At 50.4% G+C, this 27,808-nt stretch overlaps 1 protein-coding gene across 2 annotated transcripts in view; it reads right to left on the bottom strand.

The window, feature by feature from the left end:
• Positions 1 to 20,367, bottom strand: part of Smad7 (SMAD family member 7) — a 30,696-nt gene extending 10,329 nt beyond the window's left edge. Inside the window, exons 1-3 of one of the 2 annotated variants that reach the window (XM_070029182.1) lie at positions 18,134 to 20,367; positions 16,731 to 16,784; positions 10,706 to 10,780 (exon numbers count right to left, since the gene is read on the bottom strand). In XM_070029182.1, the coding sequence (XP_069885283.1) occupies positions 10,706 to 10,780; positions 16,731 to 16,784; positions 18,134 to 18,749 (745 nt within the window). In that variant the 5' untranslated portion in view covers positions 18,750 to 20,367. The remainder of the gene's footprint in view (positions 1 to 10,705; positions 10,781 to 16,730; positions 16,785 to 18,133) is intronic. The other variant, XM_070029183.1, reaches the window with a different exon arrangement.
• Positions 20,368 to 27,808: the final 7,441 nt, after the last annotated feature.

Here is a 27,808-nt window from a genome sequence, read left to right as displayed (position 1 = left end):
GAGCTGATGGACAGCACCCAGGCCCAGAGTTCAGGCCTCACAACCGGACCCCCCAAAAAAAGTATGCAAATGGTGCACACATAATTTTATAGATATACATATATATATATATATATAAAATGCACATATATACATTTTTCTGGACTAAGAGTCCTGGAGCTTTCACTCATACTTGGTATTTGCAAGGCAAGAAACGGGAAGAATTGCCATCTATTTTAGAGTGAAGCCAACAGATACCCATATTCCCTTCCCCTCAAACCTCAAACCCAAGAGCCACCAAAGATCACAGATCTTAGGATGTCACATCAGTAAGGATCTGGTGACCAAGTCTAACCCCTTGCTTTGTAGATAAGACTGAATATTAAGACCTAGAACTCCAGAAAGGCTCTGGAGAGGCCAAGCAACAGCTGGTGGCTGAGTTTCTCACTTGAAAGGTTGGCCAAGAACAGGCCAGGTTCTAGGATTGAAAGTTGGAGGATGCTCTGCTTTCCAATTCTTAAGAGCTTCCTCCCAGGACACCCTGAAAACACCAGGGAGGGTGAGTATGGGGAGACAACCCCCTGCTGTTCCCCAGCAGGCTTCTCTTGTTACTTCACTCAATTACAGGCCCATCTCTTGAAGTACAAGGCAAATCCAGAGCAGGGGGGAGTATTAAACTTTGCTTTTCCCTCATGGTTACTGATTAATGAGGGTAGGGCAGTGCTGGCTAGTAGAATGCCTGCCTGTGGGGCTGTCAAGTCTCCAAACACTTCTGAGCTAAACAGCTCAGATGACCCTCACTTAGCCTGTTGGGGGCGGGGGCAGGGAGACAATTCCAACTTCACTAGGTAACTGGGAGCAGAAGAAAGTAAGAAAGGGGTTCCAACCGGAGCCACCCACAAAAAATGCAGACAGTCTACCACCAGCACACTCTTATCTTGGCACTCTATTATTTTTGTTCCTGTCCAGTGACAGACTCAGATCAAAAGTAAAAAGGTAACAATGAAACAAACCCAGGAGCCATCAACTGTTGCTGGCCTGGTTATCTGAGTCTTCTAGCAGCAAAACAACTCTCAACTCTGCAAGGTGAAACCAGCTGGGATCAGATCTTCCCTTTCTGCCTGGCTCAAACCCCAAGCCAAACCAGCTCTCCTGGCCCTATCCTCCCAGTACCGCTCCAGAGGGGCAACCGGGATAATTCAATTAGTGGGCTCTGAAGACATCAGTGGGTCCCTTGGGGAAGGCATGGGCAAGATGAATGTAAAAAACTAAATACCTGAATAAGTGCAAAAAACCCCAGCATACACAGGCTAGACTCTAGAAAAGGTACTGATGTTCAGGTTTAAAATTTAAAAGCAAGCTTCAGCCCAGATGCTCTTGATGCACTCCAAATTCAGGAGTTACAAAGAGAAGGTTAGAGACAACTCACAAAACATCTTCCAACTCCTGGCCCTGTCAGGCACCCTACCCCTACTACCTACCAATTCCCCAGTGGGGTCCCCATTAAGAGTCCACTGGCTGAGTCCCTCCCCCCATACCAATGGAGATTGGTGGGTGAATTATCACCATGCTTCTTTGCAATATTTGCAGGGAGCTGGAAGCAGATAGTGGGGGGAGGGGGTGTGCAAAGGCAGATCTGTTCATCCATAAGTTTTGCAGTATCCTAAGTCTCAACAGAAGGAGAAGCAAGGGCTGATGGCTTTGGATTTCTGACCAGCTGGCCAGCCCAGTCACCAGGGGGTCTGTCCTGTACCTCTGCTTGGTGCGCGTGCGCACGCACACACACACGTGCGTGTACACACACGCACACGCACACACACGCACACACACACACACACGCACACACACACACACATTGGTGGCCTTGCACCATGAGTGACCTGAGACATTACCCTGACGAACTTCACCATTCCGACTTATCAACTCCCCCAAGCAATTCTGACCTCTAGTTTGTAAGGCCCAGGACCTGGTCCTCTGTTCTGCACCAGGTCTGACACATAAGTAGGGTGCCCAAGAAAGAAATGAAATGCCGGGCGCTGGTGGCTCACGCCTGTAATCCTAGCTACTCAGGAGGCTGAGATCTGAGGATCTCGGTTCGAAGCCAGCCCGGGCAGGAGAGACCTTGAGACTCCTATCTCCAATAAACCACCAGAAAACCGGAAGTGGCGCTGTAGCTCAAGTGGTAGAGTGCTCGCCTTGAGCTGAAGAGCTGAGGGACAGTGCCCAGGCCCAGAGTTCAAGCCCCACGACCGACAAAAAAAAAAAAAAAAAAAAAAGAAAGAAAGAAAGAAATGAAATAACCACAGGACAAATGGCTTCCTCCAAAGAAGCCGGCCCACCCAGTTCATCACACCTGGCAGATGGGAGGCCCAGATGAACTCACCAGGGAGAGGGAAAGCATGCCTTCTCAAGGAGAGCCAGCAGGAGGGCCAAAACCCTCTCTTTTCCCTTCTGGTCCCTGAGCAGGCAGGAAAGAAAAGTCTCTGTCCTCTGCGGAGAGGTGTTTCCAAGGCCGACGCCAGCCGGGCAACCTCTGCAGGCATGCCACCTGCCCGCAGCATTCTGCTTTGGCGTCCTGCTCTGTTTAGACAAGTTACCCTCACCAAGTGTTCAACAATGCTTTTACACAGCCCAGGGCTCTTGTTGTGTTATGAAAACAAAACAAAGCACGCTAAGGAAAAGGGCTGGGGGGAGGGGTGAGAGGGAGCCAGTTACACACAGTCTCTTACTGGTCTCTATCCTAAAGATGGCTTCGTGACAGAGCAAGCACAGGCACTATCCCACGTCTCATGTCACTGAAGTAATGGCACCACCTAGGATTTGAACTCCTGGACGCTGTACCTTATTCTGTACCCCAGCTGGGGACTGAGATCCGCCCTCTTCCTGGGGGATGCATCGGGCACAAACTGATGCCCATATGACCAAGTACTGGGCCTAGTACTTTTCAAGCTACTCTAGAAAGTTCAAGAAATCCCGGGGGGGGGGGGGGGGGAACAGATGTGGGAGTGAAACAGCAAGGTGAAAAAGCCAAGGGTTTGAGTAAATTCCTCTCCCCTCCACACACACACACACACACACCACACACCACACACACACACACACACACACACACACACACACACACACACACACACACACACACACACACACACACACACACACACACACACACACACACACACACACACTATTTTTTTTTTCAAGTTAAAACTGAGCTAACGACACTGGGTGGAGCTCTGGGTTGAGCCTGGTGCCGCCAAGCCATAATTAGCTTCTAGCCAAGAGCTGCTGCTACCTTGGCCTCACCATTTGGGGAAGAAACTGCAAAACTCATGAAAGATTCTTCAGTAAACTGGGGAATAAGGCTGCAGTTAGCATTTCAACTGAAGGTGACCCTCCTGGTCAAATATTTTTTTAAATAATAAAAATAACATAAAGTTCTCAAACAGGCTCTTTCTTAAAGAAAATGGCCTCAAAAGTTCTAGGAGTGAATGGGAAGTTTTAACACCCTACAGTCGGTATCTGTCTCTGCCACTACCTTTCATGAACGACTTTTCTCTGGAATTCTCCCCCCCCCCAAAAAAAAAGATGATGCAACTTCCTGTCTTGTCCCAATATTTCCTGTTCACTTACAAGGTGAAAGTTATCACTGTTTTAAATAACTGTCCTACAGGGGAAACAAAGGAGGAAGCAACAATGCTTGACAAGAAATGCACTCATTACCTTGCCCATGTAGTTGTAACCCCTCTCTAGGTATTTTCACAACAATAAATAAATAAATAAATAAATATCCTAAACTCCATTAAAGTTCCTTTTCCAATGCCTGTTATTAGACTTCCCCATCCTGACAAATTTGATAAAAAGCCTTCTTGAGGGCTGGGAAGGTGGCTCAGTGGTAGAGCGCTTGCCTTGCATGCATGAGGCCCCTGGATTCAATTCCTCAGTACCACATAAGCAAAAAGAAAAAAGCTGGAAGTGGCGCTGTGGCTCAAGTGGTAGAAAACTAGCCTTGAGCTGAAGAGCTGAGGGACAGCGCCCAGGCCCAGAGTTCAGTCCCCATGACCGGATCCCTCCCCTCCGCCCCCCAAAAAAGCCTTCTTGAGGTCTGCCAGCCCAGGCAGACAAATATGAGACTCTTCTATCCAATTAACCAGCAAAATGCTAGAAGTAGAGGTGTCACCACTTCAAGCAGCCTTCAGCAAAGTTGTTAGGAGTACAAGGACTCCAGTTCAAGTCCTATTACCAGAGCGCTCACGCAAGCATGCACATGCATACACCCACTACACACAGAGCCAGCTTCTCTCTAAAGCAGGCATCAAACCTACAATGGCAAATTCCCCAGGAACTGGGCCAAGAAGTAGGATCCTCAAGGTGACCCCCATAGAGAGAAGAAAAAGGTGCCAAGGATGTGCTGCCCCTCCCCCCACATGAGCCAATGTGTGTGCGTACAGGGTAGCTGCAGTCAAGTCAATGTGGCTTTCTTGGTGTGTTAGCCACTAAATTGAGGGCTGTGCCTCAGCAGTTAATAATATCTTCCCGCTGAAAATAGCCTGAGAGGAAGCCTCCGTGTGACAGTAGGCAGGCAGCCAGATGCTGGGCCAGCCATTCAATCCCCAGCGAGAAAGATGCTAGGGCCAGTGGTGACCTCCCAGTGGCTGCACTTACAGTATCCTTTCACAGGCTCCTGCTAAGGGAGGGCACCCAGGGCAATCCCTGCTGCCCCAGAAAGCAATGGAGCCACCCCATGGACCAGGGCAGGGGCTTGGGGGGCTCGAGTAGCCCTGAGAGGGTTTGGGTCACCCAGCATTGGGATCCCTTACACTGCCCTGGCTCACTATCCCTGGGCTGGGCAGGCCAAGAGGATACAGCATCAGTGACAAAGTGGGAACAAGGACACTCACTTCCCCTGGCTAAAAGGTCAAGCTTGAGGAACAAACCAGAAGATACTTCCTGCTTCCTGTTCTGCAAATGCTTGGAAAGGGGAGGTTGAAGAACTCAACATTGAGATGCACCTGCTTGTTTGGGTAAAACACAGGCTCGTGGCCTGCTTCTCCAGCCACCAGTGGAGACCTCAAGGATGTATTTAAAACTACCATGGGTCAGAATTTGTTATTTTGGGGGGTGGGGGATTGGTAGTAAAATATACACAGTATGGCCGGGCGCTGGTGGCTCACACCTATAATCCTAGCTACTCAGGAGGCTGAGATCTGAGGATTGAGGTTCAAAGCCAGCCCAGGCAGGAAAGTCCGTGAGACTCTTACCTCCAATAAACCACTAGAAAACCGGAAGTGGCGCTGTGGCTCAAGAAGTAGAGCACTAGCCTTGAGCTGAAGAGCGCTGGGACAGCGCCCAAGCCCAGAGTTCAAGCCCCATGACCGACCAAAAAAAAAACAAAAACCACAGAAACAAAATACACACAGTATGAAATGTATGTACCATCAGTACATTTAGAACCGCAGGAAACTATCATCACTTATCTGGTTCCACAGGAAACAGGTTCCTTGGTCCCTTTTGCAATGTCATTTACAACAGCAAAGCGAAGCAGAAGAGCACATGGGTGATCACCACTTCTACAACCAAGCAAGATTCTTCTTTGAGGAGACAGTCTCAATCCCAAGCGATTCCATTGTGCAAGGAAGTCTTGCAATCAGCACCCTACACCTTTCTCTCTGCTTATCTTAAAGGTGTTATTAAGGGCTGGCCAAACAAAAAAAGGTATTATTGCAAGTTCAAGGCCTTGACTGAAGGAAATACAAAGACCAGTCTGGCCATCATCATACTGCAAAAAACAATAACAAAAAAAGCAAAGGAAGCCTCTTGATCATGAAATTGATCATGAATCCTCTAGTGTTTCCTTCCTTTTCACTGCCCACTGCCATAGAGGTGCCCTTGATTTAGATGTCTAGAGCCCATAACTCTGATAAGAAAAAGCCCTAGTAGGAAAGAGACGGAGTCAGTATACACTAGACTAGCCAAGAGCCATACCACTAGGTGCCTGTCCTTTCCCAAGCCTCTCTGCTTGATGGCCAGACTTGTCTGGGGACAGGATACACAAGCAGCCCAGCAGTCTGGAAGTAATAGCAGACCAGATTTGCTCCAGAGACCCTGCATTTAACACCTAACCAAATGCCTAATTCTTTCTCAGACATTTTCTTTCTTTCTTTCTTTCTTTTTTTTTGCCAGTCCTGGAGCTTGAACTCGGCCTGGGCACTGTCCCTCAGCAACTTTTGCTTAAGGCTAGTGCTCTACCACTTGAGCCACAGCACCACTTCCAGCTTTTTCTGTTGATGTGGTACTGATAAATGGAACCTGGGGTTTCACACATACTAGCAAGAACTCTAACACTAAGCCACATCCCCAGCCCCCCATAAAACATTTTTTTTTGTTGGTTGTGGGGTTTGAACTCAGCCTGGACACTGTCCCTCAGCTCTTCAGCTCAAAGCAAGCACTCTTCCACTTAAGCCACAGTGCCACTTCCAACTTTCTGGTGGTTAACTGGAGATAAGTGTCTTATGGACTCTCCTACCTGGCTGGCTTTGAACCTTGATACTCAGATCTCAGCTTCCTGAGTAGCTAGGATTACAGCCGTGAACCACCAGCACCCAGCCCATAAGACAGTTTGAGTCCTTCTCCAGAAGCAAGCATATGACCTCAGGTATAGAAGTCAGCAGCAACAAACAGCCTGCTGCAGTGCTGGACCAGTCCATACCAGGGTGTGGTACACACAGGGCAAGGTGAGCCCTCCTTAGCCTTGAGCCATTGGGCTGGCAGGATTTAGGGAGATGCACTGTCCCCAGAGCCTCAGGCTGTCATTTCCCACAGTGACTTCCGGGGAGGGGACTGGTGGGAAGCTCACTCAGGCTTTTGGTGTTGACCCCCACGAGCTTGCGCTAGAGGCCACCTGGATAAGTTATTTTGGTCCCTCACCATTCCCTGACACAGCTAGAGAGGCTACTTGTTTCCAGACAGGGGAAGGAGACAGAAAGCACAGTAGGAGGCACGTTCCTAGACAACACATTGTTCACATGCAGCTGGGTAACTTTCCTTACAGGGTGTAACAATCTTTCCTAAAGCTACTTGGTTTGAGCCCCATTCGGCCATGGACTGAGCCAGGGTGGCATTTTCAGATTACAGAAGTATTTTCAAAGACTACTTTAAGATCCACTATGGCAGATGCCAACAGAGATCAATCAAAGAGGAATTGGACTTGTCCATGAAACGATGAAGTGATGACTCAAAGATGCTTGCACCCCAAACCTGAGAACCAAAGTCTATCCACGGATCTTGAGCAAAGGAGTTGGCCACCCTATGTTGCCAAGAGTGACTAGTCAAGAGATGGGGTTCTCTCAATCTCCCCAAGACAAGTGTCCTCCCATCTCCAGTGCTGTGTCCCTCCCTGGAATCCACAGAAATCCCTCTATTGAAGTTTAAGTCAACTACAAATGGCTGCTGGCCTCCAATCCTGATCTGACTGGAGGTCTACATGGCTGAAGCCCAGCCAGTACCAGACATTGCTATTTCAAGTAAGCTACTTATTGGAGGATGGATGTGCAGCTGAGCAACCTAGACTAACCACTATCTAAACCAGAAAAATGACAGCTCCCAGCAGCATAAGCTTCTCATTCCCAACCACACAATGGAGCAAATAAATTCTTGCCACTTCCACCACTGAACCTGGAAGCTTCCGGGCTACATTAGACCCTTGCCAAGAGAGACCTGAAACATGACATATTTGTGTCCAAGCAAGGGCCTGGTCTGGATTTACAAGCCATTTCAAAGACACTGGTGCCCAGAGGGCTGAACAAATCACAATACTGTCACATCACAGTATAGAACTAACCCACAAATTCCAACCCCACACCCAGACACACGTAACCAGGCCAGAGCCCCATGGAGAAGCTGTGCTGATGTTAACTGACCCCATACATTCATAGGACAGGGTCTCAGCCCATCCTCCAGAGCATGCCTGCAGGCATTCACATATTCACATGCTTTTGGTGTCTACCCATAGGCCTATCTGTAGGTTCACAATGCATGCAGTGTGTGCGCGTACACGCAAGAAAACACGAACGAGCGTGTGCACACGTGCACGCGCACACACACACACACACACACACACACACACAAGTGTATGGAGCAATCCATCTGTCTCAGAGAGCCGGCTGTCAGAAATGAAAGTACAATCTCCTGGAACCAAGTCATTGCCTTCTAAAAATGTCCCATTTTCCCAGACTGAGGAAACTTGCAAGGGTGGGGTGTTTCACAGCAAGTCCCCAAGGACAGGGCCTGTTGTCCCCCCCACCCCCCTTGGACGAAGCTGCAAGGCTGGAATTCCAACCTGTAGCCAGCAGCCAGGCTCCCAGGGCTCCTCCCGCCCACTCCCCTTCCTCCTGGCTGGCAGGAAAGGGAAGGGCCAGCCTTGGAGTCACCCCTGCATTTTAGGGGGGGGGCTTTGAGCATACTCCACCCCCACCACATTTTCACATTCGCTGTTTTCTCTTTCCCTTCTTCCCTTGCCAAAAGAATCAAGGCCTGGCTGCCGCTGCCGACCTTCCTCCCACCCTAAACTGAGCCCCATTCATTAAAGCCTCTCTCAGCCAGGGCAGGACAGGAAGGAAAACAGCACACAGGGCCTGTGAAAAAGACTCCATGAGGTTATTTCAAGGGGGAGGAGGGAGAAGAAACCCCTTGTGGGTGTTTTCCCTGCTCCCCACCCCACCCTAGCATCCACCAAGCTCCCCCCTTCCAGTGTCCAGTAGCCTCACGGCCTCACCCTGTGCAAACCAGACCCCCACCCCACCCCACTCCTGCGCTCCAGGTTCCAAACATCAACTTCTAGAAGAGGTCTGGGCTGCCTGCAATTTAGAAGCCCTTCTGCCCAGGCTCACACAATCACCTTTGGGTGGGTGGGAAGTCATACTGCAGACACAAGAGCCCTAGGTCTTCTCCATGCCCACTGACTCTCCTCCAGACTCTCTCAAACCCTTGGCACCAACCCAAAAGCTAGTTTCTACAACCTCCCCCCACAGCACATCATTAATACACGGCTCCAACTAGGCCCGGAGAGAAGAAAGAGTTCCAACTTTGATGCCTTGGGAATTAGTAAATCAAGAGCTAAAATTCAAAACAAATGCTCTTTCATGTGGAGCCCCCCTCCCCCTTTTCTTGCTTTTTGCTGTTTTACTAAACCACACCATCCCTCAGGAACATGCCATTCTTTCCTATTCATCTAAGAGGCTGCAACTGTCAGCAACCACATCACCCCCAGTTTCTTTCTAGGACTGGAGGAGGGCTGGAGAGCACAGGAGAGCTGCACAGGTCATGCTGTTTTGGCTCCTGAGTCTGGGCAAGGAAGCTGGCTTAGTCTGATGTGTCGTCATTTCCGGCAGAGGAGACAGACAAGATGTTATCAATAAGACAAACCCTCCCCAATGCCCCTTTCAAAAAAGCTACCACTTCCTTGCTTGTTTCATGTGGTTTGGAGGGGCCAGGGCCCCTCTCTACACACCCAAAGTTTAAAAAATAAAACCATCTAACAACATTCTCAGTGTTATTTTGCTCAGACCCTTTTTCCTCCATGGTGGTTCTTCTCAAGTCACTCAGGTTAGAAACCAGAAAAGTCGGAATGTGCTCAGGGCTGTGTGCCTGTGTCTTCCTCTATCCCTCCCCTCTGCCCCCTCCCTCTTGGGGACCCTCCCTCTTTTCCTGCTCAGTTCTCATTAAAAGCTTTGAGTAAACAATACCCTTGGTCTCACATAGCAGTCAGAGTATATATGCACTGAAATCAAAACAAACAAGGGTCTCCCCACAGACCTTCTTAAGCAAGTTCAATTCCTGGAGGGGAGAGCCTGGGAGATACCTGAAACCAACACACGGGACTGAGGGGGGGGTCAGTCCACAAAAGAGGGCACACCTCATTAAAAATAAAAAAGGATGCATCACAAATTTTATAGCCTCCATTTAAGCTGTGACACCATGATCTTACACCAACAGCCCAAAGTGTTCTCAGAATTCTATTGGAATTTTCCCAGGTTACTTTTCCTCCTGCTTTAACAAATCATGACATGGTAGGTGGAAGAAACCGGAAGAAATGTCTTCCAGGGGCCGGGAGTGGGGAAACAACCGTGAATGGGCTCTCCCTAATTCAACTTCTCCAATCTTGACTTTCTTCCTGTGCCACCTATCTGCATGCAGTACCTACTTCCACTGGTCTGTCTCTCCCCAAGCCATGGGTTACAAAAATCCCACACTCAGAATCAGGATTTACAGGGAAGCATCAAGGCCTACTGATATCTACTTTATACTTGGGTTGTGTTCTCAAGAAGTTCTCTGAAAGTGGGCCCATCCCTTCAAGATACCCATGCAAAGAAGCAGCAACAAAAACAGCTTGAACAGGTACGTTTGTGACACCAAAGTACCAAATGGAAGTCTTAAGCCAGGAGAGTGTTTCAAATAACCATGAAACACTTCTTACACAAAACCAGCTCCCACCCCAGCTGGCACTAGTTTCCCCGTCCCTGGTCAAGCCTGGGCCTCTGATGCATAAAGGACCAAAGGATGAGTGGAAGGGCACCAGTTACCCCAATGTACCCAGTTTAAGATACTAAAAAAAAGAAGAATGAATTCCAGACCTGCTGGTGTGGCAGAAAGCACCCCCAATTCCTTCAGTTTCACACAACTGCCAGAAACTTTGGACTTGCCAAGAAAATAAGAGAAAGTTGCTTACCTGAAAGCCCCCCAGGGGCCAGATAATTCGTTCCCCCTGTTTCAACGGAGGAAGGCACAGCATCTGGACAGTCTGCTGCAGATGCAGAAAGAAGAGAGAAATACATAAATACACAAATAAAAACACCCAAGACTCATCTTTATGCACATTCTAAACATCATGAAAAGAGACCACACATTCCAAAAGGCTGACTTGCAGCCTCCAGGCTGATTATTAATGGTCTGCTGGGCTTCGCAGCCCATCCTAAGGCAGACCACAGCACCTTGTCACCCGTCTGGGCTCCAGGCAGTCAGTTTAATCATTAGTCAAGTCAGGCCCAAACAGACTGACTGGAATTTCTCCTATATTACAAGTCCCCCATTGAGGACACCAGGTGCTTCCCAAGGTCAAAGAAGGTTGATGTGAACTTTCTCAACTCTCTTCCGTCTTCTCCCATCAAGGTCAACAGCTTCCTGGCTACGTAGGAGGCTGAGGTTGTGTCTGCCACAGGTATACATGAGGGGATGTCCACTTGAAAGGCACTCCCAATTCTTCAGAGCTTTCTTTTCCTCCCTATGTAGGCCAATACTACTATACCCAGACAGAATCTTCTAAGCAAGACCCCAAAGTAGAGGTGATTTGCCTCCAGTTCCTACAGCTTCAACCTCTTCTTTTTTTTTGGCTGGTTGTGGGGCCTGAACTCTGGGTCTGGATGCTGTCCCTCACTCAGCTCTTCAGCTCAAGGCTAGCACTCTACCACTGGAGCCACAGCACCACTTCTGGCTTTTTCTGCTTATGTGGTGCTGAGGAATTGAACCCAGGGCCTCATGCATGCATGCAAGGCAAGCGCTCTACCACTGAGCCACCTTCCCAGCCCCTCAACCTCTTCTAATTGTCCTTTTCTATATCTTAGTCACCCTAAGGTGCTCAGCAGTGACCTCAATGTTAATGAGGATAACTGCAGCTGGGAAAGAGACAGACTATCTACAACCGTCCTCCAAGCAATTACAACCAAAAATTATGCCCAAGAACCACAAGTAACTAATCCCATGGAACACATGGAACATACAAGACCCTGTAAGTGTCATGCATCATTGCTAATGTCAAAGTCCCTGTAGAAAGCCCAGCTCAGAAATGGTGCTTCCCTGCCAAGTTTCAAGTTGGTTCATGAAGACTCCAGTTATCCCACTCCAGGTCACCAGGCCACTAGCAAATGTCCCTGAGTGTGTTTTACCAGTTTCCAACTGGAGTCCTCTAGGCTGCACCAGCAGATAGATGGTCAAACCAAAGGGCAGCCCAGAAGTAGCCCAGGGGAGACCTTGGAAGGCAAAGGAGCATGATGCCTCCGTTTCTAACAAGGGTAAGGGGACCAAGCCTGTCCTACACATGGCCCCTTTAGCTCTTGAGAGTCTACTCTCATGAGGTTCTCTCTAAAATCAAGACCTTATTTCTCTCTCAAGTTTTCTCCCTAATTGGAAGAATAACTTTTCAAGTACTCTCCAGGGCTGGGAGGTGTAGCTTAGTGGTATAGCACTTGCCTAGCATAGATGAGATCTTGGGTTCCATCTCTAACACCCTATCCAAAAACTCCCCCAAAAGAACAGGGGATTGTAGCAGGCACCATTAGCTCACACCCATAATCCTAGCTCCTCAGGAGGCTGAGATCCTCAATCTTGGCTCAAAGCCGACTTAGGCAAAAATGTCCCACAGACTCTTATCCTCAAATGAACCAACAAAAATCTACAAGTGGAGGTGTAGCTCAAGGGGTAGAGCACCAGCCTTGAGCAAAAAGGCTAAGAAAGAGCCACGCTGGCCCTGAGTTCCAGTACAGTCATGCACATGTGTTCATGTAGGCATGAACACACATACACCCACAGATACAGACAGAACAGGGGAAGGACAGGGACAAGTGGCAGCAGAGAAGAGTAGAAGACTATGTATGCAATCTCATTTTGTCAGGGTACAGTATAATTCCTAACAGGAATATACAGCTTGACAGGATACACTTAATCAAATAGAAAACAATAGGGGGAGGCAGGAAATGGAGTTCCTTGTTAAAGGGTGTATACCCTGCACTTTCTAAACTACTCTGCTGGCCCTCACTATTTTCTAGAGACAGTCCTATCCCACTCAACTCCAAACAGAAGACACCTCACATTAAACATGACTTACCCAAGGCCATCCCCACCCCACCCCCAGCTCTGGCTGACTAAATGCCAGGAGCAAGGTGTGTTTCAAAGGAAAAGGCTGGCCTCTCCAGGCAGAGCCGGGAGACCACAGTCAGGGAGTTAGCCTGTCTTACATCAAAGGTGAGCCAGCTCCTCCTGCAACCACAAGTGTTTTTATGAAATGTGCTCTGCCCTTCTGTAGGGCCTTTGATCTCAGGAGGCATTTACACACGTTAATTAGGCCTCTCTACCTACCACCCCGGTGAAGCAGTGGAGCATACCTGTTTCACATGCATCCAGGTAAACTGAGGTGCCACTGACTAGCTCAATGGGCCACCCAGTGAGCCAGGATGTCCCCAATAGTCCAGCTCCTATCCCAGGGTCATCTCCAGGCAGGCTACCAAGTTCCAACCCTTTTCTCTGGAGGTCACTTGGATAAGCTAGTTCCCAACACGAAGACCGGCTTCAAGCTACCCTTGGATTGCAGGCAGGGACTGACAAACCTCCACCTCTTAGGAAAGCTCTACAAAGAGATCAGAACCCTAAAACCAGGGTCTCTTGCCTTCTACCTGTGCCTTCTGCTACCCAGAGCCCAGACTTGCCAGGCATTTAGTAACACTGGGCCATTCTTGGCTCTCACCAAGCACTCCAAATTATCAAGCACCAGAAAAGTGCCAAGTTCTGAGGGAGGAAAGGATTTGACCCTTCTCCCAGGATTCCAACAGAACAAGATAGCAAGTAAACCATGAAAACTTGAGCCATACAGAATGGATGATAAAGTCTCAGCCTCCTACCTAGCCAGGAAGCTATTGACCTTGATGGGAGAAGACAGAAGAGAGGTGAGAAAGTTCACTAACTTAGTTCTGAATTCCCTAAGTATTGTTGGAGTTTATGCTCACAACCATCCCATTCCCACCAACAATACGCCACAACTCCACCCCCAGGAGTCCACCTAACTCAGAATCAAAGGCGCCCAGATCCAGACAGCAGTACTACTCAGAAATCCCCTATCATTAAATGGAACAAACCCATGATCTAATCAAACTCTTTCCTCATCTCTGGAAAAGTAAAGACAAGTTAAGAGGAAAGGCAAGGCCAGATCTTGGCTCCAGTAGCCAGATTTTAAAAGTCTATGGCACAGGTCAGGCATCAGTAGCTTATGCCCTTAGTCCTAGCTACTCAGGAGGCTGATATCTAAGGATAGCCTGTCTGGACAGAAAAGTTCATGAGACTTATCTCCAATCATCCACCAATAAGCCTAAAGTAAAGCTGTGACTCAAGTGGTGGAATGCTAGGCCCTGAGTTCAAGTCCTAGGACTAACACATAAAAAGGAAGGAAGGAAGGAAGGAAGGAAGGAAGGAAGGAAAAATTTTAAAAAACACTGTGGCACTGGCCCCCTGGCTTCCCCAGCCCAAGCATAAAGAGAGACCACTTGGAGCTCCTCTCCATAGCAAGCCTGGATACTCAAACTTCCTAAATAGTCCACAGAGCACCCAGGAAGCTAAACCCCCAAGGATGCCCACCTGCGGAACAGCAAATTCTGACTTTCAAGAACCACAAGCTACAGCCACTTGTCTCAAAGTTCAGGTCCATGAACATGCCTTTTCAAGACCACTCTGATGGTTTGGGACCACACAGAACTAGGTGGGTAAAGTTCAGACCCTGCCAGAGGCTGCAGTTAAGCAACCTTACCATCATTTTAGCCCCCCAGTACCTCCACAGGCTCCAACTCTGGGGTACCAGTCTTCCCAAGCTGAGGACTTCACAGAATGGATTCCAGATTTTAACAACTGTCCATTACAAAGCCCTTATGTTTCTCTCACCTAATCCAACACTACAACTTCAACCAAGGCTTAGAAACGTAAGAACGGAACTGGATGATCTGAATTCCCAAACCTAACACTATTCCATACTCTAGGTGGAGAAAAACCTGAGACAGTTCCTCTCCCGTATGTGTGCTTAATTAACCACAACAACCTTGGCCACAGCAGCCAGCAAAACCAGTCCCAGCCCAGTCCCATACCCCTGGCAGCCTCAGACCTGGCTGCCTTGCCTGTGTCCTGACCATTCCTCTCAAGGGGGCTTCATCTGTTACTACCCCCGTGTTCCTACCAAACAGAGCCTGGTTTTTTTCCTTTTGTTGTTGTTTTATTTAAACAAAACATTCGGGGTGAGTAACCAGCTGTTTGCGTTTCCGATTGGCAGGATAATCACTTCCTATTGGCTGATCTGGAGACCGTTTCTCCCCTTGGAAATGGCACATTCCTGTCTTTGTGGCTTCTCTCTTTACACACATCTTGCTACCTAATGTCAACACTTGCTAATGAATAAATACATCACTCCCCTCACCTAAAAAAATGAGGTCCTGGCCTGCCAGAATGACTGTTTAAATCCTATGGACAGACTTTATGAACAGACTTATTCTAATATTTCTACAGCAAAACCAAGATAATTTGGTCCTTTTCAATGTTGTTGTTTTGTGGGGGGAGGTGGGGTGTAAGTTTTGAAGGGACTTTTATGCTATACTTTATCTCTGGGACTTTTCTTTTAATGGCAACCTCCTTAAATTTGAAGAATACAGAAAGAAGAAAATAAAGCACAGAGATACTCATTAAGAAAACTAACCTCAAAGAATTCTACTTTTTTCTAAGCCAAAAATGCTGGCAAGTTCCATTCTTTGGGGAAACAGAGGTTGGTGGGTAATTCCAGTTAACATTTGTTACAAATACAGAGTTAGTTATCTTCTCATTAATGACCATTTATCTGGTGTTTTGTAAATCGAAAGCAAAATATCACATGCTCTGCAGGCCACTTATTAGCCAGGCACCAGGCAAGCAGGAACGCCTTCCCAACCTGAGTGAGCTGGTGGCGTCCTGTCCAGGGAGGGCTGGCTGCACAGCATGGGCTTCGGTTACATGTTCATTAAAGTATTTAATTTATGACAACGCCCAGCAAAACTTTTAATTAGTGGGGGGAAAGGCCCAACAGCCAAAACTCATGAGGCGGAAGGACTTGTAGAATTCCAGGAGCTAAATGGTGCCCAACCCTTCACTTTTCCCCTCTCCCAGAACCTTGGCAAAATAGAAATGTCACAGCATCGCATTTTTTTGTAGGCCCAACATTCAAGCATACACAAATACACACCCCAAAAACAAAGCAAGTTACAATCTGTACTTTCAGCAAATGACTCTCCCACTGGAGGAAGGGGCTCCAAGAAACCAGGACTTGTCCCTGCTGTCACCCCCAATCGGATCTGTTGACGCTGTCCCCTGGCACAGCCAGCTCCAAAGTTGAATGCAGACAACCACAACCAGGCTGGTGCCAGTCTCAAATGGGCTTTTACCCTGGCCCCATTCCATTCGGTGACAAAGCAACAGGCAAGCAAGAAGTGCTGGAAACTTTCATGGTCCCTACCAAGAATTCTGAGAAAATCCCAGGAAAGGGCTAACTGGGAACCTACTCCTTCCTTGTTCCCAGACATCTCAAATATTCCAGTGTCTTCCTCCAAACCAAAGCCTCTCCTGAACCCTCTGAAACTGTCTTCTCTTCCTTTTACTCATCCCCAAGTCCATCAGCCTGTCCTGTTTGGTTCTCCAGACTACTATGGGGATTAAAACCTCTGTGTTAAAAGCTGAGCTAAGTTTGGTCAGAGTGCAAACTACAAAAAGGAACAAAATGTAAAAGCATATCGAAGAAACGTCTCTGGGAAGAAGAAAAAAGTCCAGACAACAACAACAACAATCTAAACTTCTAATACAGAAACCCTATAAAGAATTTGTGTGAGCTGAGCACCTCCCTGGACACCACCACCCTCAGTTTTAGGGATTCGGAGTTCCAGCTTAAGACAGGAAAGATACTTCGAAAACCATCTACTCACCAGTTGGTTTGAGAAAATCCATCGGGTATCTGGAGTAAGGAGGGGGAGGAGACTCTGGAATTAAAAAAGTAAGAGAATATAAAGGCTGAGCCATGAGAAAGAGAGATAGAAACTTATGATAACACAGGCATCCTTTTAGCCCAACTGTTTGTCTTAGCTGTGGGGGTTGGAGGCAGGGCCGCGAGGCGGTGATTGCCTTGATATTTAGCTGTCAGATAAACAAAAGAGGCCGCCTGGCGCCAGCCTCGGCGCTCCGCTCCTCCACGTCTGCGGCCGCCGCCGCCGCCGCCGCGCTCGGCGGGCCCGGCTGGAAACCACCGGCTTTGGTCGCGGCTGGACCCGAGCGGCTGGACCCGAGCGGCGCACTTCACAGTTGACGGGGTGGGGGGCAACTGTGCCCCATTCACGTCCTGGAACTCTCAGGACGCCCCCCTCCTCGCCCTCCCCCGCCCCGGCCCGCCCCTAAGTGCAATCACCTCCGCCGCCCCCGCCCCCACCCCGTGCGGGGAACACGGGACTCCCCTTTCTCCCAGCTCATCTGGGAGCGGTGCCCCCGTGCGTGCTGGTGAACTTGGGGGACCCTGCAGAGACCCAGCTGCACCTCCCACTGGGTGCAGAAAGAAGCCGAGAGAGGACGTCGCGGGGAAGGGTGATGAAAAGGGTAGGCAGGGGACTCGGGGTCCCACGCAAGAAGCCCGGGTCCCCGCGCAATTAAGGGGCAGCCAACGTCACCGCGGCCCTGGAAGGGGGGGTGGGGGAAGTCAACCAGTCTTCAGCCTACAGTGTAAAACATGTAGGGAGCACGCAACTTCTCCAGGCTGTCCTTCCTTTTCACCCCGAGGCTGGCTGAGATGCTAAGTTCGCCTCCCATCTCAACTCTGCGCCCAAACTCCAAAGCTGCGAGGCCAGGGCAGTGTCGGGGCCATTTGTGCCCGGTATGACACTCTGGATTCACTCAAGGGGGACACTTTTTCCAGCTTTTATGGCTCGTTTCTCCCAGCCTTCCTTGGCGGGCTTGGACTGGGTCCAACTCGGCCACACACCTCAACGCCTTTCCAGGTATGGAGAAAACATGACCCCCCTCCACACTTTCCCCTGCACCCCCTTGATGACCAGGAAACCAAGCATCTAATTCCTTGCCTCGTGTCTGTACAGTGAGTGCACAGGAACAGCGCCCATGATCTCTCCCCACTTCGCGGAGACAGAGAAAAGCCTAGGAACGGGGAACCCCCAAGGAATGCCCTTCGAGATTTCCCTGGTCGCTCTTCTGGATTTGCCCCCCCCACGTCTCCTGGGGGGGACCGCTCACCCCAGGAAGGGTGGCAACGCAGGGGCCTCCCCCCCCAGCACTTCCGCACCGGGGGAGGGGGAGGGGGAGGAAAGGTGGGCACAGAACCTCTTACCTAGTTCGCAGAGTCGGCTAAGGTGATGGGGGTTGCAGCACACCAGCTCGGGGTTGATTTTCCCGTAAGATTCACAGCAACACAGCCTCTTGACTTCCGAGGAATGCCTGAGATCCGGCCACCTGAACACTTTGCACAGCAGGAGGGGGAGCGAATAGGACGAAGGCGGCTGCGCGGGCTGCGCGCTGGCGGGCGCCCCCGGGCCCAGCTTGCAGTCCAGGCGGCCGGGCAGCAGGAGGCACGCGGTGCGCGTACCGCCGCGGGACTCCACGGCCTGGAGCAGCAGCTCCAGCTGCCGCTCCTTCAGTTTCTTGAGCACTGAGTGCGTGAGCGCTTTCAGATCAGCCTCCGCGCCCCCGGCCGCACCGGCGCCCGCGGCTGTGGGGTGGGGATGGTGGTGACCTTTGGCACCTCGGACCGCCTTGCCCAGGCAGCAGCCAGCCCTGCCCGCGCCGCCGCCGCCACCGGCCCCATGCGCCCGGCCGTCCGTCGCCCCTTCTCCCCGCAGCTCGCCTCCTCCTCCGCCTCCCCCTGTGCCCTCCTCCTCGTCCTCGCCGCCGGGCGCACGGCTCCTCCAGAGACGCCGGACGAGCGCAGATCGTTTGGTCCTGAACATGCGGGGCGAGGAGGCGAGGAGAAAAGTCGTTTGCCGGCTAAGGAGCGAACATGACCTCCGCACACCATGAAGAAGTCGGGCGCCGAGTTGGGGCAGCAGGCGCAGGCGACAGCAGCAACAGCAGGGGCCCGGGCAGGAGCGGCGGCGGCCCGAGGGGCGCTCCGTGGCATGCGCCAGTCTCTCGGAGGCCGGGGCGCGCGCGGGGGCCCGGGGGCGCCCGCCGGGGCTCGGGGGCCTGCGCTCCGGCTGCCCCACCCCGCGCGGCCCGCGCCCTGCGCGGCTCTCGGGCCCCGGCGCGCCCCGGAGGAACGCGGCCGCCGCTTCCCTGGGGGCGGCCGAGCCTGCCCCAGTCGGCGCCTCCCCAAAAAGAGGCTCCCCCGCAGTGGCTCCCAAATGTCGGGCTCGCCAGCCTCAGCTTCCTACATGGAAGATCCGCCGGGGCAAAGACCGAAAGGCGTTCGGCTGGGTTGCTGGAGGGAGGAAAAAAGCCTCTTTCCCCCTTGCTAACCAACTTAATTTGGGGGTGGGGAGAAGCAGGCAATTAAAAAAAAAGGCACACGATTTATTTTTTTTCCCTCTATATCCTTAGTAACCGGATCTCCTCGAATTCCGTGCACACGAAGACTCGGGGGAGGGGGCCGAGTGGACTTCACCCCGCATGAGACGTCTGGCGAAATAAGGAGGCTCTCTCAAAACCTAAAAGCCAAATCTGCAAAGCCCCAAATGAAAAGCCCCCCCTCGCACCTCGGAGGTCTGGGGGCGTCCAGCTGGAGCCCGGGTTTAAAAAAGAAAAAAAGGAAAGAAAATGTTTACAAAGTGGAACAAGATGTTTGAGGGGGTGGAAGAAAAAAGACGTATCCACGAGTTACACCCCCCTTTCCTTCCCTTGCAGAGCCTCGCTGGTCTTCTTTTGCCAGAAAAAAAAAAGAATCTTATTTTTGTTTTAATCCACAGAAAGCTTTGGGTAGGCTGCTTCGATCCTGCGCATCAGAGTTTTAGGGGGAGTCTCTGGTCTTTCCTTCTGCGCTCCCAGGGGTCCAGAGCTTCGGCGGGGACTTCCTCGGCGCTGGTGGGGACGCGGGGACCGAAGATGCTGCTGCTGCGGCGGCGGCGGCGGCGGCAGCGGCGGCTGCGCCCCGCGGGGCTGACAGCGCCGAGGAGGGCGGCGCGGTGGCTGGCCCCCGGCGGGGCGCGCGCTCTCGCCCCCCTCCCCCGGGCACAAGCGACTCGCTAGCGGGGGAGCCGCTGGTGCCCCCTTCCCTGATCGCAGCTGGCCGCCGGGGCGCCCCGCATGAGCTGCCCGCCCCGACTCGGCTGCGGTAGGCAGGAGGCCCGGGTGTCCTCTCGCCGCCTCCTCCTCCAAGACTCTCCTCGTCGCTCTCGGGAGCCTCCTTGTCCCCCGTCCGCCCTCTCCTGACGCTCGGGTCCTTCTGCCGCCGCCGGGGGCTCGCCGCGCCGCTCTCAGGGGCTCTGGCGCTGAGGGCGGCTCGGCGCCGGCGGGCTGGCTCCGTCTCGGGCAGCTCTCTCTGGCGCGGCGAGCGGACCCAGCACGGCGCCCGGCTGGCTCGGCTGGCGCGGCTCGGGGACAGATCCACCGTGCGCCGAGCAGCAGGCGAGTGCGCCCAGGGCTCGCCGCCTCCCGCAAGGCCTCCCGCCTCCGCCCCCTTCCCTCCCCCTTCCTCCCCCTCCCCTCCCCCGCCGCCGCCGCCTCCTCCCCGCCCTCCCCCCCCCCCCCCCCCCGCCCGGCCCTCGGCTCGGCTGGTTCCACTGCGCAGTGGCGCGCCCGGCTCCGGCCTCGTCACGTGGCCGTCTAGACACCCTGTCGCTTTAAAAAAAAAAAAAAAGCGATTGTGTTTCGCAAACAACAGATCGGGTTTCTAAAAGCTATTTCTCCCCCCCCCCACACACACACACACACCGCCACCCCCTCCCGAGTCTGCCCTGGGGGATCAATGGGGAAGGGGGGGCGCGAGAAGTTCCCCGAATCGACTGAGACCCGGGCGGAACGCAGGAGAAATGGGGAGCAGCGGGAGCGCCGCGAGGGCTTCGCCGCGGGTGTTTTGGAGCGGGGCGAGCCGGTTGGCGGCCCGATTCCGACCCAGCGGAGCTGGCCGCGGCCGCCCGGCGCGCCACGGCCCCGCGCTTCATTCATTCGTTTTGTTGTGAAGGCCCTGGCCCAGGGAAAGGGGAGGAGAACGCTGTCTCCGGGCAAAAGACATCCACACCGGACTGGACCGAGGCCCCGGGAAGTGCTCGCTGGAGGGAACAGCCGGGCGGCCGAGGGCGGGAGGCGGCGCGAGTGTGACCTCAGCGGCGGCCGCGCGCGCTCGCTCCCGCCCTCTCCCTCTCCGGGCTCCGGTTTCTAGGACTGCCTGGAGAAGCGTGTCTTGTGCTCCGCTCTGGAATGCATTTGGCTGGCTGACGAGCTGCTAGGGGCCGCATCCTGGCGGGGGAAGGGAGGAGGGAAGGGGGGCGCGGAGGGGGGCTCGCCTGCGCGCCGCCGGCAGGTTTCCTCCCGGGTCCGGAAGACCTCGGCCACCCGCCACCCCGCCTCCCGGCGCGGGAAGGTTACTCAGCGAGCAGACCCGCCTAGGGCACTCATTTGCATGCGGGGCCTGTTTCTGCGCCCTTGAAAGCCTTGCTAGCTCTCCCAGTGCTTAGGGTCGGAGAGTTTAAATCCGAGGGTTGCCCAGAAAGGTGTTGCTCGCTGGAGGTTACTGCTTGGAATTGGGAAGGCATTGGTCAGGCAAAGGGACCTCAGGTCTTCCACGATTCGAAAGCGGCTGGCGTTGAGAAACGTACTACAGTATTTAAATACTCCACGGCATCAGCATTAACGAGGCCGCTAGTTGGCATGGTGATCTGACCTCACATATTATTCACTGAAATACGATTTTTTTTAAAAAAGTCATTTAGCATTGTGAAATCAGGGCTGCAATGAAAATCATTGAGGGGTTTAAAGAATCTTTAGAAAAGGTGAAATGTACTATTTGCATCTCCCCCAATTAAATTAAATTATATGTTCTTAAAAGGAAAGGCAGGCATGAATCTTAAGTACCTTTATAACTCAAGCGTCTCCCTCCAGCAATTTAGATTTCCAACATACCATAGATGCTTAATAAATATTTACAGGGCTGAGTGTGACTGTTGTTCCCAGGCCAGTAAGCTCAGTGGGTGCCTTGGGTTCAGTAGTAGCAACACACACACACACACACACACACACACACACACACACACACACACACACACACACACACACACACACACACACACACACACACACACACACACACACACACACGGGGGAGGGGGGCCGGGAAAGGCGGGCACACAAATCAACACTTAGAATTAGGGCTATAGCCTGGCTCAAGTTGTAGAGCACTTGCCCAAGTATAAGTCCCTGAGTTCAAACCCCAGTATCACAGAGAGAGGGAAAGAGAGAGAAAATTGGGCCACTTGTATTACTTCCCTGTCCAACCGAAAATCTTGAGAGATGAAAGTCAGAAATCAGCAACACTGACCACACAATCATCTCCAGGCCAGAAGTACTGGTTGCATAACGTTCTAGTTTTTTTTTTAGAAATTAAAATGTTACTTATTGCAAAGGTATTATAACTGGGTGCCTGCACAAGCTAAAAAGAAGCAACCTGGGAGCCAGGTGCCAGTGACTCATGCCTGTAGCTACTCAAGAAATTGAGATCTGAAGATCATAGTTACAAGCCTACCAGGCAACAGAGTCTATGAAACTTTTAATCTCCACTAAACTACTAAAAAAAAAAAAAATAGAAGTAAAGCTGTAGCTGAAGTGGTAGAATGCTAGCCTTGAGCAAAAGAAGCTCAGGAGCACCGGGCACTGGTAGCTCATGCCTGTAATCCTAGCTACTCAGGAGGCTGAGATCTGAGGATCCTGGTTCAAAGCCAGCCCCAGCAGGAAACTCCCGGAAGTGGCACTATAGCTCAAGTGGTTGAGCACTCGCACTCACCTTGAGCTGGACAATGCCCAAGCCCAGAGTTCAAGCCCCATGACCGACACAAAAAAAAAACACAGAAGCAGCTTAGGGGCAGCCCTAAGGTCCTAAACTCAAGCCTCAAGACTGTCCCAAGGGGAAAGAGAGAGAGAGAGAGAGAGAGAGAGAGAGAGAGAGAGAGAGAGAGAGAGAGAGGAAGAGGAGGAGGAGGAAGAAGAAAGAAAAAGAGAAGAAAAGCAACCAGAAACAACTTGGGGTTCTACTCAGGTGGTTCACACCTATAATAAAGTAATATTGAACAGGCTGAGATCTGAAGATCATAGTTAAAAACCAGCCTGGACAGATAAATCAGATTCTTTTTATTTATTTATTTATTTTTGTCAGTCATGGGGCTTGAACTCTAGGCCTGGCGCTGTCCCCTCAACTCTTCAGCTCAAGGCGAGCACTCTACCGCTTGAGCTACAGCACCACTTCCAGTTTTCTGGTGGTTTATTGGAGATAAGAGTCTCATGAAGTTTCCTGCCCGGGCTGGCTTTGAACCACGACCCTCAGATCTCAGCCTCCTGAGTAGCTAGGATTATAGGCGTGAGCCCAGCTCAGAGAGATTCTTAATACCAATGAACCAGCAAAAAAGCCAGAAATGAAAGGTGTGGCTTAAGTCGTGGAGTGCCAGCCTTGAAAGAAAAAGTTGAAGATAGGTGACAATGGCTCACGCCTATAATCCTAGCTACTCAGGAGGCTGAGATCTGAGGATCACAGTTCAAAGCCAACCCGGACAGGAAAGTCCCGTGAGACTCTCATCTCCAATAAACCAATAAAAAACCGGAAGTGGTGCTGTGGCTCAAGTGATAGAGTGCTAGCCTTGAGCTAAAGAGCTAAGGGACAGTGCCCAGGCTCAGAGTTCAAGCCCCATGACCGACAAAAAAAAAAAAAAAAGCAAGAAAGAAGGAATTGAGCAAGAGCACTAAAAACCCTGAGTTCAACCCCTAATAACCATACAAGAAAAAAAAATTAAACCAGCAACCTAGGCTGGAATGTAGCTTAGTGGTAGAGTGTTTGCATAGCATACAGGAAGCCCTGGGTTCCATTCCTTAGCACCACATAAACAAAAAAAGCCATTAGTGGCGCTGTGGCTCAAGTGGTAGAGTGCTAGCCTTAAGCAAAGGAAGCTTACACACAATGCCCAGGCCCTAAGTTCAAGCCCTGGGACTGGCCCCCCCAAAAAAAGGCAGCAACCTGGGAAGATAGCAGCCAACCCAGAGGGAATGGAGGAGTAACCCCAAGTCCATAGATAAAGAAAGATGGAAGAATTGGAAGAAAGCAGAGCACTGGTGGCTCACACCTATAATCCTAGCTACTCAGGAGGCTGAGATCTGAGGGTCACAGAAGCCAGCCAAGAGATTCTTATCTCCAATTAACCAGCAAAAAAAAAAAAAAAAAAAAAAAGCCAGAAGTGACACGGTGGCTCAAGTGGTAGCAGAATAGCCCTGACCTAAAAAGCTCAGACAGTATACCCAGGCCCTGAGTTCAAGTTCCACTACTGACACCACAGAACAATAACAAACAGAAGAGACTGGAAGGAGCATAGCGTAGGAATCAGAAAAAACTGAATGAGGTTGAGGCTCTGCCACTCTGGCTGAACAACTTGTGCTTACACTGCTCCTCACATTAGATGAAGCTTTGGCAGCCTTTCCAAGGTTTTCCGGGCAAGTATAGTACCCCTGTCTGTGTCCCATTCCTTCTCTTGGTACTAGGTCTCTCTAGAAGCAAAAGTTTAGGGTTCACCAAACTATTGTGAATGAGCTTGATTCTAATCATTTGCTGGCAGGGGATATGGAATAAAATATCTCATTTGCAGTTGTTTATTTCCTGTTTATTTCCTGCCAGGCTACAGAGTGACAGGAAGGATTAAATAAGCAGAGAAAGCCAATGTCTGCCTTCTAATTAAGCTTCTTGTAGAATCTGAAGAATCTCCTAGAAATCTGGTGTTTAACACCGTTCATGGTGAGAGGCCAGAGTTGCACACATGGTGGGGGGGGAGGGAGGAGGTTTAGTAGGCGTTTCAGGGGTTGGAGTCTGACGTCACAGCTTGTCTGGGTGGAACGTGCATATACTTGCAAAGTTATGTTCCCGTCTAGTGTAATTGTAGGTGTTTTAATTCAGGCGTCACCCTTATTTTGCCTTCTCGGCATGGCTTTCCTCCTGCATTTTACTACCCTAAGTAGAAGTGGGTGGGATGCAGGGCAAGTAGCTGCAATGGTTGGTGCTGCTTTATGGCTCTCTGGCATCCCCTGAATCAGTTAACATGGCAGCCTTCCTGACAGCGAGCCCCACCCCACTACCTTGACTCTTTTCCTTTCCAAGAAACAAGTCAGAAGCTAGTAGTGGAGAATCTCTGCCTGGCTGGTGTGTCAGAAAGGGAGGCTCCTTCTTTCCTATCACAGACATAAATGAGATCCATAGCATCGTTTCAGAATAGTCTGATTGGTGGGGGTTTTTTTGTTGTTGTTGTTTTTTATAAGTTTAGGAGTTCACCGAATGATGGTGAATGAGCTTGATTCTAATCATTTTGCTGGCAGCAAATATGGAATAAAATATCTCATTTGCAGTTGTTTATTTCCTGTTGTGGCTTCTGTTTTCATCTTTTAGTAGCTTTGGTGATAGTAATCAAACCCTAATCATGGCGCAGCCACAAGTCACGGAGACCAAAATAGCAGAGTTATAACAAACAAAGATGAAGATGGCAAGAGACCTGGCTACTTATTCACTGGCCCCTGCACACTCTGCAGGGCTGTGAGGTGGTGTCAGTCTGTCTGTCTCACACCCCACAGGCTCAGTGGTTTCAGGAAAGCAGACAGATGCAGGGGAAAGTTGCTCTAGGCCTGAGGTCTTTGAGAAGCCAGGGGCCCCAGCAGGGGATCAATGAGCCACACTGGCAGCGGCCTTCAAAGCCAGTAAGCCCACCACACTCGCCACGGGAAGAGGTGAGCTGTAGTGATAGGCTCCACGCAGGTAAAAGAAAATTCTTCCTGGGGCTGGGAAGGTGGCTCAGTGGTAGAGCGCTTGCCTTGCATGCCTGAGGCCCTGGGTTCGATTCCCCAGCACCACATAAGCAAAAAGAAAAAAGCCGGAAGTGGCGCTATGGCTCAAGTGGTAGAGGCTAGCCTTGAGCTGAAGAGCTGAGGGACAGTGCCCAGGCCCAGAGTTCAGGCCCCACGACTGGACCAAAAAAAAAAAAAAAAAAAAAAAGAAAATTCTTCCTAACTCTTGATACCTTACCACTTCCATAAACAAAAGCTGGAAAGCTCCTCTCTAGGAGAGAAAGGATTTGGTCTTTTAGTTCTTTTCTCATTTTCAGTCGTTTCTGGAAGGGGCCTCTCTCTGCCTGTGGGCCTGTGTTAGTGGGGGTAGGGTGAACGTTTTTCTTGCAAAAGCAAAAGAAGCAATTAAAGGGGTCAAAACAGTCTTGGAAGAGATCAACATTGCTTGCACAATTGTCCTCTGAAAACTGTGTCTCACAGGATGAGGGGGTGCCCTCAGTTTCCCAGTGCCCGCTGCAAGTCACAAGTTCTTGAGATCCACTCAGGAAAAGCAGCTCAGAGTATCTCACCACAAGAACAGTCTCACAAGGTGGGAGTTTTAGCAAGGATTTATTTCAGAGTAAAAGGATTGGGTAGGAAGAAATAGAAAAGAGAAAACCCTTTTGCTCCCCAAATATGCCCATTCTCATCTTCTGATCATGTCATCTAGCAACCCCCAACCCTTAGACAAAGGTTCTGTGTGGCTAAGATGGGTGCTGTTTATTCTAAAAGATGGAGACGGTCTAGATCCTTTCCCCCAAACACAGGCACAATAGATGAGTTTAAGAACTTCCTTTTGCCAGACTTGACTTTCATTTTTCTCTCTCTACCCCTGCCAGGAGCTTTAACATCTCAAAGGCAAAGGCTGATGTAGATTAGCCCTTGTATGTCTCCCTGTTCTTGTAACTTAACATCTAAAAAGAAGTGATGGAAGTGAGCTAACTGCTCCTTTTTAATTTTTCCAGTTTACTTCCTGGTTCAAATTTCCGAGTCTGGCACTTTGAGTAGTTATTAAAAATAACATAATTTCCCTATCTCTTCACTTATCTACCCTGGCTTAAGTGAACCCTAAGCCATCCTCAGCAGCAGTGATAAAAATGAAAACCACAGGTTATAGAAGGGAAACGGGGTGAGACCGATGCAATGATCACTGCTTGTTGGCTTGTCTTTGAAGAACCAGAACCTTAGTGAATGAAAATGCATCTAATTCACAATCAAATAAAGATGCTTTAGAAGCCCTGACTCATCAAATATCTTTGTATTACAGACATGCTGTCAGCTGATTCATAGAATCTGCCAGGTGCCTGTCCAAAGCACTCAGAGAGGTTTCGGGTTTGGGGGCCGGGGACAGAATGCAATGAAGGTCTTAGAGACTAGGCTAGAGAACCATCCAGAAAAAGCAAAGACTGAGAAACCACAGAGATAGTCAAATACATAGTCACACGGGGATGCAATTTCCCCTAAAGAGGGACCAGCTCTTAGGCAGAGCTGGGTGGGGAATTCCATGATATAGAACTCTTCGTACCTTTTGAATTGTGAAGCAGTAAGTAAATGTTACTCAAAAGTACACAGAATTAGCTGGTCACAGGTGACTCATGCCTGTAATCCTGGCTACTCAGAAGGCTGAGATCTGTGGATTAAGGTTAGAAGCCAGATTTGTGAGACACTTATTTCCAATTAACCAGAAAAAAAAAACAGAAGTGGCAGTGTGCCTTATGATGTGGTAGAAGGAGAATATCAGCCTCAAACCGAAAAAAGCTAAGGAAGAGCATGAAGCCCTGAGTTCAGTACTGGTAAACACATACACACAGAAAAAAAAACTTACATAAAGTTTAATTTCTGTATATGTATATATGTGTGTATGCTCGTGCATGTACTCAGGGGTGTGTGTGTGTGTGTGTGTATGCTCGTGCATGTACTCAGGGGTGTGTGTGTGTGTGTGTGTGTGTGTGTGTAGGTCTTGGGGCTTGAAATACATCTTGAAATATACAATGTCTCTTAGCTCTTTTCT

This window comes from Dipodomys merriami, unplaced genomic scaffold, assembly GCF_024711535.1.
Source record: "Dipodomys merriami isolate MVZ:Mamm:240054 unplaced genomic scaffold, mDipMer1.0.p SCAF_2, whole genome shotgun sequence".
NCBI lineage: Eukaryota > Metazoa > Chordata > Mammalia > Rodentia > Heteromyidae > Dipodomys > Dipodomys merriami.
The sequence above is the reverse complement of the archived record's forward strand: the minus strand, read 5'-3'. Positions and strand labels throughout refer to the sequence as shown.